We start from the raw sequence: 12,076 nt of genomic DNA on the forward strand, positions 1-12,076 counted from the left end.
TTGTGAGATTTATTTCTTCCAATTGAGAGAACAAATCAGGACCTCAGTTTATTTTTTTTATGACAATGTAACAGTTAATCAGCTCTGAAACACAGACTGGAATTTTTTAGTGTGCAAGTCTCTGGGACTCCAGAGCACAGAACTTTGGACAATTGATGGGTGGGGTTTGGGGAGGGGGAGGTGTGAAAGTCTGCATGGATGAGATTTTACTTTGAAGTGTGTTGTAATCAATATCATATTCCAAATGTGTAGTCTAATTGTTGTACTCTAATCTTAGCTCTTGAGTTTGTATTTCAGAAACAGTAAATTTTTTTACTAGAATTTTCTAAAATTCCCAGCAATGCAAAGGCAATAGTTAAGTTTCAGTGCTGTGTGATCGGTAAATTTTAACCACGATAGTTATTTCCGTACACTATTTAGATAGTAATAGAGAGGATTTAATTTTCTGTAACGTGTTCCATTCATAACATGTTTCAAAGCTGTGAAGCATTTAGCAAAATAGTCCTTGAAATTTGTTCAACTCTGATAACTGCTTTCCACTATTTGAAATGAACTGTTTATCTACCTCTCACCTAAAGATGATGTACATTTGCACACAAATATTCTCACCACCTTTTCTATCATCATTATTTGGCATATCATTTTGAAAAGGATCTTATTTTGTTATAGTGGATCATTGTTTTGAATTTTAAAAATTAGCATGTCAATTTTATTCAAGTCTTTACTGGTACATGAGTGAGTAACTGTCATGAGGCTATACAAGACTTTTTCAGGTGTCATTTGAAGGTTTACTTGGGTAACTCTTTTTAATTCAGTCTGCCTGATCCCAAATTCAATTCAAGTAATCAAACTATATTCACTGTTTACAGTTATTTACTGGGAACATTTGCTCAGAATCCTCTTACCATTAAAGTTGTTGAGGTTATTTTTGCTTTTTTAAAAAATATTCATTGCAGACCACCTAAGTAACTTATTTCTACCAAAAGCTAGTCTTCATTTGGGGAAAACTGAATAAAACAAGTAGATTTGGCAAGTAGATAGAATTCTAACATTGATGGGTTAAAATATAGAAGACATTGATCTGCAGCGCCAAATGAAAGATCATCCCTTTCTGGACACATTTTGCCTCATGAAACAAATTGCATGCAAACATATAAATATTAAAACAATTTTAGGACATAATGATAAAACTTTTTAATAGGTTGCATTATGACTGAATATGTGATAAATCTTTTTTATTATTCTTGCTGCAGAGTGTTACCAAAGGTGCAAGGCACAAAATTGTTCTCAGTATACAAAAACTAAAGGAGAGGCAGAATGTACTCAGATTGTTGGAAAAGGTAAGAAGTAAAAGCAAATATTTATTCTTGCTCCACGTTTCCACTTTCATAAACTATATTTTTATTTTCATATATTACTATGAAGCTATATTGCTGGAAATATGTGGTTAAAAACTGAGATGCTCATATTGTTTAACAGCTTTGGTTATTGTATTGTTACATGATGCACATTCAAAATTGTATTTTGTTATGCTCTAGATGATGATTGTTAATTTGGTCATAAATCATTTGGAGTACCAAAGTCTTATAATTTATCACTTTGTTCATAGCCTTTACTTGTATTCCTCAGTTTACTAAAGGGAAGCAACTATATCCTTTTCTTGTATTCCTCGATTTACTAAAGGGAAACAGTTCTGGAAAACACTGTTTGAAGAACTTTCATTAATTGTAAAGTCTTTTCCCATATGTTTGATGTCATCAAAAAGCTGGTTGATTTCCAGAGCTTAAGAATTTCAGACAAAAGACCTAACCATTTAAAAATATATCAACTTGTAGTACTGCTGCTTGTGGGTGAATCTGGAAGTAAGGTTCACACTATCAAAATAAGGACTCACCCATTTATGACAGATGAGGTGAGAAATTTAGAAACGAGAATACAGTTTGCTGGAATTTGGAGCAAAAAAGACAAACTGCTGGAGAAAGTAAGTGGGTCAAGAAGCATCTGGAAGAGGATACTTCATGAGAGCTCACTTCCTTAAAAGCCAATAGTAGCAGAACCATTTTTGAGACCGATCCTTAAGAAGCACATGGAGTAAAAGGACAGATACATGGAAAGCAACATTGTGATTGCAGACACATCTGCTGTGTTTTCATTGAATGGTGGAGCAAGCTCCAGAGCCCAAAAGATCTACTCTTAATTCATATCTCATATTTTCATAGGGCAGCATGAGTGATAGCTCTGTGTGATTTATTGATGATAGGTGAAAGGTTGTGTTATCACTATGGTTTAGATGGTGGTGTTGAATCTGAGCTTGAAAGATTTTGCATCATTCATGCCAAAGATACTACTAGTGGAATGTTACTGGTTAGCTGATGAAGGAAACTTAGAGAAGGTGTTGCTGAAAGTTTAAGCAGCTCTTTTTCATGTGATCAAGCTCTTTACTGCAAAGCATGTTCTTTTCTCATATTTAACCTTGTCCAGTGCCATCTTGCATATGTGCATCATTGTGTATGGGCTACTGTTTCTAGATGCAATAGGGAGCTTCTGAGAACGTTTTCTTAATGAGCCTTCTGGTCATGGTCGTGTTCTGGATTTTTTAGTTTTTCTGTTTTGATTTTTGCTGCACAGGCTCTCATTATCTTTTGTATAGTATATTCTCTTTCCTTAAGATTCCAGTAATACTTCCATATTATCCTAGCCTACTTCATCAAACCCAGTCTTGTACGCCAACATGAGAAAACCATCTGAGTAACTCTTTCACATTCTGGCTATAATTTTAGTCTGTACGTCAATCATTATTGCATGGAAATATCATCCCAAAAGACTCGGATACTGAGACAATCTTAATATTGTTCTACTTTTAAATGTCTTGTATGGCAGGCTTTTTTATTGCCACTTGACTCTGGAGTGATATGTCCCATTATGAATTGCAGGTGGTATGCCTTGAAAACAGTGATAGTATTGTCTGTAGATTGTAACAATGAAATATTTTTAGTGCAGAAAATACTTACTGCATTTTGTTAGCTGAGTTTTTTTTTGTTGCAAACAAAACCTAATTGGTGGAGGAACTTAGTGGCTTACACTGCATCCCTGGCGCCAGAGGAATTGAGGTTTTGGGTTGAGACCCTGCCTTAGGATATTTTTGTTCAAGGCATTATTGATGATAAGTAAGGGTCTGTTGTTCAGGTCATTTCTCATACAATATTGTTTGATGAAAGAGAAAGGAAACAAAATGAAGGAGCAGTACTGTTATCCAGGTATTCATGTCAGTTCATCTCAGCACTGGAAAATTGGCTTGTGGATATCTTCAGAGACCTCAGGTTTTCTGAGTGGGGAAATTAGGAGAAGCATAGGCTTTACAGTCGCCTTTTGCATTGTCTCCATGAAGAAGAACAAGGGAATTGTTGACTTCCCTGATACATGAAAGAGTTTTCTAATCTTTTGCCACGTACTCTCTTCAAGTAAAGTCCACATTAAATGCTCAGTTAATAAATTAGACATCTCCATTGTTTCAACTCCTTGGGAAAATGCTTTGACTCCATGGTATCTGCACACGCAGCCTTTCCCACAGAACGCCTGTGTTTCATAATGGCTTGCCTTGAACGTTTCAACACTTCCAGAAGGTCCATCACACATCTCATGATTTTTCATGATTCTTCCACAGTAGTTTTTGAATTTAGAACAGCCTCTTTTCCATTCTCTCCATTAAAATATCTCTGCCAAGAGTAATATTTTAAGTGTGAACTTTTATTTTGTCTGTGTTAAGGATTATATATGCTCTCAGTGCTTCAAGTGGATCAACAGCTAATGTTCACTAAGTACTGACTTTCTTTTTTCCTTCTGCTAATTACATCCAAGCAAGTATTAATGATCAAATATTATTTGCAAGCCTTTATAGTAAGCATTGTCCTCAAAACAGCTGGAGTATTTTGAAGCCATTTTGAAAGATGCACAGAATAAATTGTGATGGAGTCCAATGAAGAGAATGCAGCACTCTCAACAATTTTAACAGAGGAAAATTATGTGGAAAGAAGCATGAAATTCATTATGGGTCGAGACTGGTGCACTTCTCATAGTGAAGAAAGCCGTATGAATCAAGGAAATGTACCATTAAGAAACAATGGCATTATACCACAAATACGTACATGGAATGTTTGTAAATCAAGGGTTCCTGTACTTCAAAATAACATAAATATTCAAATTCAGGATTTTTTTTCCCCAGAGCAAAAGGGCAAATAAAATGCAGAAGAACTACAGAAGCTGGAAATCAGAAACAAATGTTAGAAAGACTCATAGGCCGGGCAGCATCCATGGAAAGAGAAAGATTTCATGTTTTGGGTCTGACAGATAACAGTTTAGACAGATTAAAGTGTATAGGTTGGACTACTTGCCCAGCAGACTGGTACCATGTTCTAAGATGATTATTAATTCCTGCCAAAGTAAACATGAAAGTGCATGTTAATAAAAGACTTTGTCCTTTCATTAAACTAGTATTTTCTTCTGAACACAAGTCAGGAATATTAAGAGAGCAAAAATCCATATAAAACTTACTCAGTGTATTTAACTACCAGGCTTTTTTGATCTATGAATATAGAAAAAGATATTGTGGAATTTTCCCTGTTAATGTGGTGTAAGTTCATAAAAATGTTGGTTTGATTAGAAATATCTAGCTACTCTCAGATGTCTGAAATTTGCGTAATTGTTTGAAAGTTTAAAATAAGTTACTGTAATGCAGGGGAAGATTTTTCAAATATACAGTTTAATATTTTTTTTAAATGCATCAGAAATTTCACATTTTCTGAAATATCTTAATTATTCTATAACCATACTTTTAAATGAAACTGCATTTTAAAGCATTTATTTTCTTAACCAATGTAAACAAGAATTCTATACACTTCAATATTCTGTTTATGATTTGCCTTCCATTGCACAGGACATTCTTGAAGGTGGCAATCTCCGCAATGCACTTCAGGAACTGCACCAAATGATTCTTACTCCAATCAAACCTTACAGTTTCTCTCATAGTCAGAACACAAGTGAACAAAACCAAACTTTTGACTCTCAATCCTCTATCATGAGTTCAGACAGCAGCTTAGGAAGTCGGCTTTCTGATGTGAAGGACTCTGCTGCAGGTGGAATTCAGCAACATAGCGTCACAGGGTGTGAGAGTGAGTCGGGCAGTGCTGTTGTTCCAGAAGGGGATCTACCTGGACAGTTTACAAGAGTCATGGGTAAAGGTAAGCCTTAATTTTTAAGATTTCTCAAATAGAAATAAAAGAATAATAATTTAAGCAATGAATAATAATTAATCAGTGGACTCAGAAATTAAAAGAATGATTTGGTGGCATTCAGACAGACATATAGTGAGACCTCTATATTTCCTTCTCACAGAGGAGGCCATTTGGCTAGTGAGTATATGCCAGCTACAAAGAATCTCATCAACCCCATTCCCCCGCTTATTTCACTATAACCTACACTCAGACGCATGCAAACCCATTTCTCTCACCTGCCACCTCCATTAGGAGTAGTTTCATCATCACCATCAGGTGCCATGCCCACTTTAAGCTTTGACCATCATGGCCCACACACTCCTGTTTCGGGTCAAGTGGATCAATTCATTGGTATTCATTTCCAGTTCTCTGGCTGCTCTCTCCATCATCATTTGTCCTTGCCTTCCTTTTGCTTTCTTCCCTTCAATCTTTCCCATAATTACCTTGCATTCTAACTTCTCTTTCCTAATCACATGTCCAATGAAGTTATGTTGCCTTTTCATGATCTCATACATTATTTCTCTTTTTGTGCTTGCTCCATTCATGTTATCCTTGTTAGATATTCGTTTCGTCCATGATAATCTTTGCATCCTCCTCGAAAACCTACTTCAATTCTTTTCCTCATGTTACTAGATATTGACCAACATTCTGATCTATATAACATAACTGGATAAACGTAACATTTCAGTACTCTGAGGCGGGTTGTCATGCCGAGTTTAGTGTTGGTCAGTATACTCTTCATTCTCGTAAAGGTGTCTTTTGCCATCCCTATTCTTCTTTTGATGTCCATGTCGCACCTGCCATCTGATGTCACCCAGTTTCCTAAGTAGCAAAAGTTCTGTACTTGTTTTATGTCTTCCCCATTTATTTTCTGCTTGCAGATAGGATTCTCTTTTTTGGATATCACCATACATTCTGTCTTTTTGCAATTGATAGACCCATTTTTGCACTTTCTTCAGCAACTATATCAATTAAGTTTTGTAATTCTTCCTCCGTACTTGCAATTAACACAGTGGCATATCTGAAATTATTGATGTTTTCACACCAACTTTGATTCACAAGATGTCTCTTATTTTTTGTAATATTGTTTCACTGTACACATTAAACAAATCAGGGGAGAAAACACACCCTTGTCTAACACCTCTTGATTTTCATAAACTGACTCACTTCTCCATCTACTCTTACAGCGGCAGTTTACTGTAGGCAATTAACCTAACAAGTAGCATAACTATGGAATCTTGAAGGCAACAATTAATATAGCCGTTAAGCCCCTTTTTCAGGAAACAGGAGCACCTGGGATAATCTTAACAGAGACAAGATCAGAGATCAGAATAGAACCTGAGTCTGTGGAGCTGTTACTTGCCATGGAAGAAAGAAAAAGGGGGAGGAGCGCCAGAGGGAGGTGATGGGCAGGCAAGGAGATACGATGAGAGAGGGAAAAGGGGATGGGGAATGGTGAAGGGGGGGGTTGGGGGCATTACTGGAAGGTTCAAGAAATCGTTGTTCATGCCATCAGGTTGGAGGCCACCCAGACGGAATATAAGGTGTTGGTGCTCCAACCTGAGCAGGGCCTCCCCCCTTTTCTTTCTTCCATGGCATTCTGTCCTCTCTTATTAGGTTCCCCCTTCTCCAGCCCTGTATCTCTTTCACCAATCAACTTCTTAGCTCTTTACTTCATCCCTCCCCTTCTCGATTCACCTATCACTTTGTGTTTCTTCCTCCCCTCCCTTCACCTTTTAAATCTACTTGTCTTTTTTTTTCTCCAGTCCTGTTGAAGGGTCTCAGCTGGAAATGTCGGCTGTACTCTTTTCCATAGATGCTGCTTGGTCTGCTGAGTTCCTCCAGCATTTTGTGTATTTCACTGGAATTCTCTGTTGCTTTGAGTGTAATTATGCCAGGGGTTAATTATCAAAACCCTTCAAATCAAATCAAATTTAAGTATCTTCAAACCATACATAGATACAATTGAATGAGACAATGTTCCTCATATAAATATGAGCCTAAATTTTAAATTTAGTCAAGATTAGGTTAGATTAGATTATGAGGACACACAATCCTCTTTTATTGTCATTTAGTAATGCATGCATTTAGAAATGATACAATATTCCTCTGGAGTGATATCACAGAAACACAAGACAGACCAAGACTGGAAAAACTGACAAAAACCACATAATTATAACATATATTTACAACAGTGCAAGCAATACAGTAACTTGATGAAGAACAGGCCATGGGCGGGGTAAAAAAAAGTTCAAAGTCTCTCGAAAGTCCTACATCTCACGCAGATGGGAGAAGGAAGAAAACTCTCCCTGCCATTCCCGACCACAGTCCGACTCTGAGTCGTCCGAAAATTTCGAGCCTCCGACCAGCCCTCACACAGAGCGCTTCGACTCCAGCCCTGACCGCCAGCAGCAGGCAAAGCTGAGGATTTGGGGCCTTCCCTCCAGAGATTCTCGATTGCACAGTAGCAGCGGCAGCGAACCGGGCATTTCGGAGGTTTCTCCAGATGTTCCTCCGTGCTTCTCACGGCTGTCTCCATCAAATCAGAATTGTGCACGGCCCCTATTTAACAAATACAATATCATTTCACCTGAGAGGCTACGCGCGTTGCGTCGCGCCGTCATCTTCTCCTCCTGCCATCATTATTGAATGAAATGAAAGAATTACATACTGTGCACAGAGTTGCAATATAGATTACTGTAGATAATAGAAATTTCGGAGTTTAGAAAAAAATTGCCTAAGGGAATGGAATCTTTACATAGCCCAATGACTGCTTGTATTTAGCTGTCAACTAATTTCACTGAAGCAGATTGGCTTGCTAGTTTATTCTCTTATTAAACTGTTCATGTTATTTCCCTGCATTATGAAAGTGAATAAAAAAATATTTAATCATCTATAGGGTGCTTTGTGGTATCCAATTAAATATGTTCTTTGAGTTATCAAAAGGTAGAATAAGAAAACAAAGCTACAGCACTGAAGTGCAGGCCGTGATGAGTGTGCAGGCCTTTTAAAATCTATGATAAACAGTCAAGCAATGTATTGGCTTACATGAGTATTTAATGTCACTGCTGTCAAGTTCTAATTACAGCTGACATTCAAGCTTTGAAATGTTTTCAATGTAAGCTAAAAATTGTCTGTCATATGTTTCAGTAGAATATCTTGCTAGGAGATATCAGTGAATGCATAATGAATGGTGCATGTCTAGCTGACTGATTATTAATTAATAATATTGTAAGGGATGAGAGATTTTCCAATATGTTGGCTGCTTTGCCAACTTAATAAAGATGGCCATGAATAGATAACAGCCTCAAATTAGGTGACTTGTATTTTTACACAAAGCATCAATGTTTAAACGTGCATCTCCTACATTTATCTTTGAAACTGATTATCCTGTTGGATTGCTAATTAAACCACATAAACTAATTATTTAATGTGAGTAACATCTTACAAGCTTTCCAGATGCTTTTCTTTATTGTCTGATTGGCCTTTTTTTTTACTCTCTTCTTGTGGGAAATATATATGATGCATAAAACATCTTAGTTTTATGGGGACAGTTTGGATAAGCATAAGAATCCTTCAGAATTTGAAATTTGAAGAACAGTGACCAAGTAATTCCAACTCTGTTCTCTGTGTACGTGGCTGAATCTTTGAATATTCTATCTGTTGGTTCCTTGCCTCTTGATCTATTGCAATTGACTTTTCCAGATCACAGCTCAGATTGTGACTGCCCCTTTATTCTGTGAACAGTTCGTAAAGTTCTTTAGCATATTTTTTAACAGTTCGTAAAATTCACATCATTCAAGAGAATTCAAGGCACAAATTTTGCACCTAACCAATACTTTTATCAGTTGTTTGATTCATTTATTCATCTTTATTATTCTGTATACTTAAAGAAACATTTCTATTCCCTTGTCAAGGTAACCGATATTAACCCCTCTATTTATTATGTCCGTACACCCAAGAGTTCTACATTGAATACGATATTTACATGTTCTATACATTATTTGATGGCCAAAATGACAAGATTACACCCAATGGACAAATTTATTTACTTGCTTTATTTGAGTTTTCATTCTAAGAAATTTTTCAAAGGTATGTTTATTTCAATTGCAATTTTGCTATTGATATATTTGATACATTATTGTTGATTTATCTTTTTCCTGTAACGGTTCATATCTGAGATCATTTCCAATTTCTTCCATGCATATTGACTGCCTCTTGGACTTTTGACATGTTGCCTCTGACGTGTTATTTCCTTGTTGCAAGCAGTTAGATACTAGATGGGAATCTGGGACGTAGTATGAAAAGATGATGGAGCCAAAATCCCTGAAGACATTTGTAAAGTATCTGAAGAAATTCTTGAAGTATGAACTGGGATGTGGGAATTCTTAACCTCCAGGCAAAAATTTTTAATGTCGAAATTGAGTTTAGTCTGCAATAATTTATTGAAATATATTGCACTTAATTAACCACTGAATAACTCAAAGTATTAAATGCTTGAGCCTTCACACATTTCTTGAAGTCCAGTGTATGCATCTGTTAAAAAGACTGCCTGTAATGTAAAATGATGGAGAAAGTAAGTTATTAGTTTCCACCAAACAGCTTTTGATGTAGCTTAGAACTTGTATATGGGACATTTCTACAAAATGATTTGTGTTCTATTCGTTCTTTTAATGTGGGTTTCGTTAACATTGCCACGGATAGAAGAAAGATCACTATGCTATGATACTTTTATAATGCTATAGTGACATAGAGGACAGCAGAGCTTTGCTTCTAGGTGAGCTCAATGCCTTCTATGCTCGCTTTGACCACCAGAATAGGGAGGAACCATTGTGCACCCTCACGTCTCCCAATGATACTTTGGTCTCAGTATCTGAAGATGATGTGCGGGCTGCCTTCAAGAGAGTGAATCCAAGGAAAGCATCCATTCTGGACGGAAGACCTGTGCCGACCAAATGGCTCCGGCAGTGTACGGTATCCACCTGTTGCAAGCAAGCTTCAATCGTACTGCTGCTCAAGAAGAGCATGGTAACCTGTCTAAATGACTATTGCCCAGTGGCACTTAACATTCACAGTGATGAAATGTTTTGAGAGGCTGGTGTTGAAGCATATCAGTTCCTGTCTGAATGGTGACTTGGATCCACTCCAATTCACCTGCCAAAGCAACAGGTCTACAGCAGATGCTATCTCATTGGCTCTTCACACAACTCTGGAACATCTGGACAATGAAGATGCATACATCAGGATGTTCTTTGTTGATTGCTCTCGGCACTTAACACCATCACCCGTCAAAACTAATCAGTAACTCCAAGACCTGGGCCTCAAGCCACCTTGTGCAATTCATTCCTGAATTTTCTGACTTGTAGACCACAGTAAGTTCACATTGGCAAAGTCATTTTCTCCACGATCTTCATCAGCATTGGAGTGCCACAGGGATATGTACTTAGCTCCCTGCTGTACTTGCTTTATGACTGTGTGGCTAAGTACACCTCCAACACCAGGTACAAGTTTTGCTGACGATACTACTGTTGGGGGCTGTACCAAAGGTGGTGATGAATCAGCATCCAGGAGGGAGATTGAAAACTTAGCTGAATGATGTAATAACAACAACCTTTCACTCGATGTCAGTAAGACCAAGGAACTGATGATAGACGTCAGGAAAGGGAAACCAGAACTCCATGAGTCTGTAATCATCAGAGGTGGAGAGGATCAATAATTTTAAATTCTTGGGTATCACTATCTCAGCACCTGTGCTGGGTCCATCATATAAATACTATTGCAAAGAAATCATGACAGCACCTCTACTTCCTCAGGAGTCTGCGGAGGTTCAGCATGTCATTGAAAATCTTGGCAAGCTTCTATAGATATATGGTGGAAAGTGTGCTGACTGCGTGAAGTATGGGCTGGTATGGGAACACCAATGACTTTGAGCGGAAAATCCTACAAAAGGTATTGGATTCAGCCCAGTACATCATGGGTAAAACCCTCCCAACCATTGAGCACATCTATGTGAAAGGTTGTCGTAGAAAAGCAGTATTCATCATCAAAGATCCTCACTACCCAGGCAATGCTCTTTTCTCACTGCTGCCATGAGGTAGAAGATACAGGTGCCTCAGGACTCACACCACCAGGGTCAAGAACAGTTACCACCCATCAACCATTAGGGTCTTGAACAAATGAGGTTAGCTGCATTCATTTAAGGTCTCTGTTATATTGTTGTTTCATGCTCATTATTTATTGCTATTTATTCATAGCAGTATTTGCAGAGTTTGTTTACGGTATAGTTGATGCTTACAGATTACAGTTACTGTTCTACAGATTTGCTAAGTCTGCCCATAGAAAAAGAAATTTAGGGTTGCGTGTGGTGACATGTATGTACTATGATAATATATTTTACTTTGAACGTAAATGGACAAATATGGAGTGAATATGATGAATATGGATAAATATGAGATTCACATTTTACGGGGGATTGGTGTTGGGGTCAGAATAGAATGGAAGATGGGAGATGAAAATATATAAATTATAACTTTTTAAATAGCAAATATGTCCAATGAAGTGGAAGAACTGAAATTTTGAGATACAGATACATACCTTTAAAAGTGGAATAGTGAGTGATAACTATCCAAATGTTGCAATGAATATTAAACAGCAAGTATAAATTTAAACTTAAGCTAAATCATTGTTCTGTGTACTCAATTATAAAAAATATTGGTGTATTATAAATTCTCTGAGAAATTACTCAGCATAATTTGTAATTGATTTGAGTGACTGGTCTGTGCTTAGTATGGACTTGATTAAGGGAG

The 12,076-nt window shown here is 37.1% G+C and overlaps 1 protein-coding gene across 4 annotated transcripts in view; it reads left to right on the forward strand.

The window, feature by feature from the left end:
- samd4a (sterile alpha motif domain containing 4A) overlaps positions 1–12,076 on the forward strand; it is a 174,381-nt gene that overhangs the window by 131,327 nt on the left and 30,978 nt on the right. For all 4 annotated transcript variants that reach the window (XM_063049146.1, XM_063049125.1, XM_063049148.1 and 1 more), the window contains 2 exons: positions 1,254–1,340; positions 4,934–5,237. In XM_063049146.1, the coding sequence (XP_062905216.1) occupies positions 1,254–1,340; positions 4,934–5,237 (391 nt within the window). The remainder of the gene's footprint in view (positions 1–1,253; positions 1,341–4,933; positions 5,238–12,076) is intronic.

The sequence above is a fragment of the Mobula hypostoma genome, chromosome 1, assembly GCF_963921235.1.
Source record: "Mobula hypostoma chromosome 1, sMobHyp1.1, whole genome shotgun sequence".
Taxonomy (NCBI): domain Eukaryota; kingdom Metazoa; phylum Chordata; class Chondrichthyes; order Myliobatiformes; family Myliobatidae; genus Mobula; species Mobula hypostoma.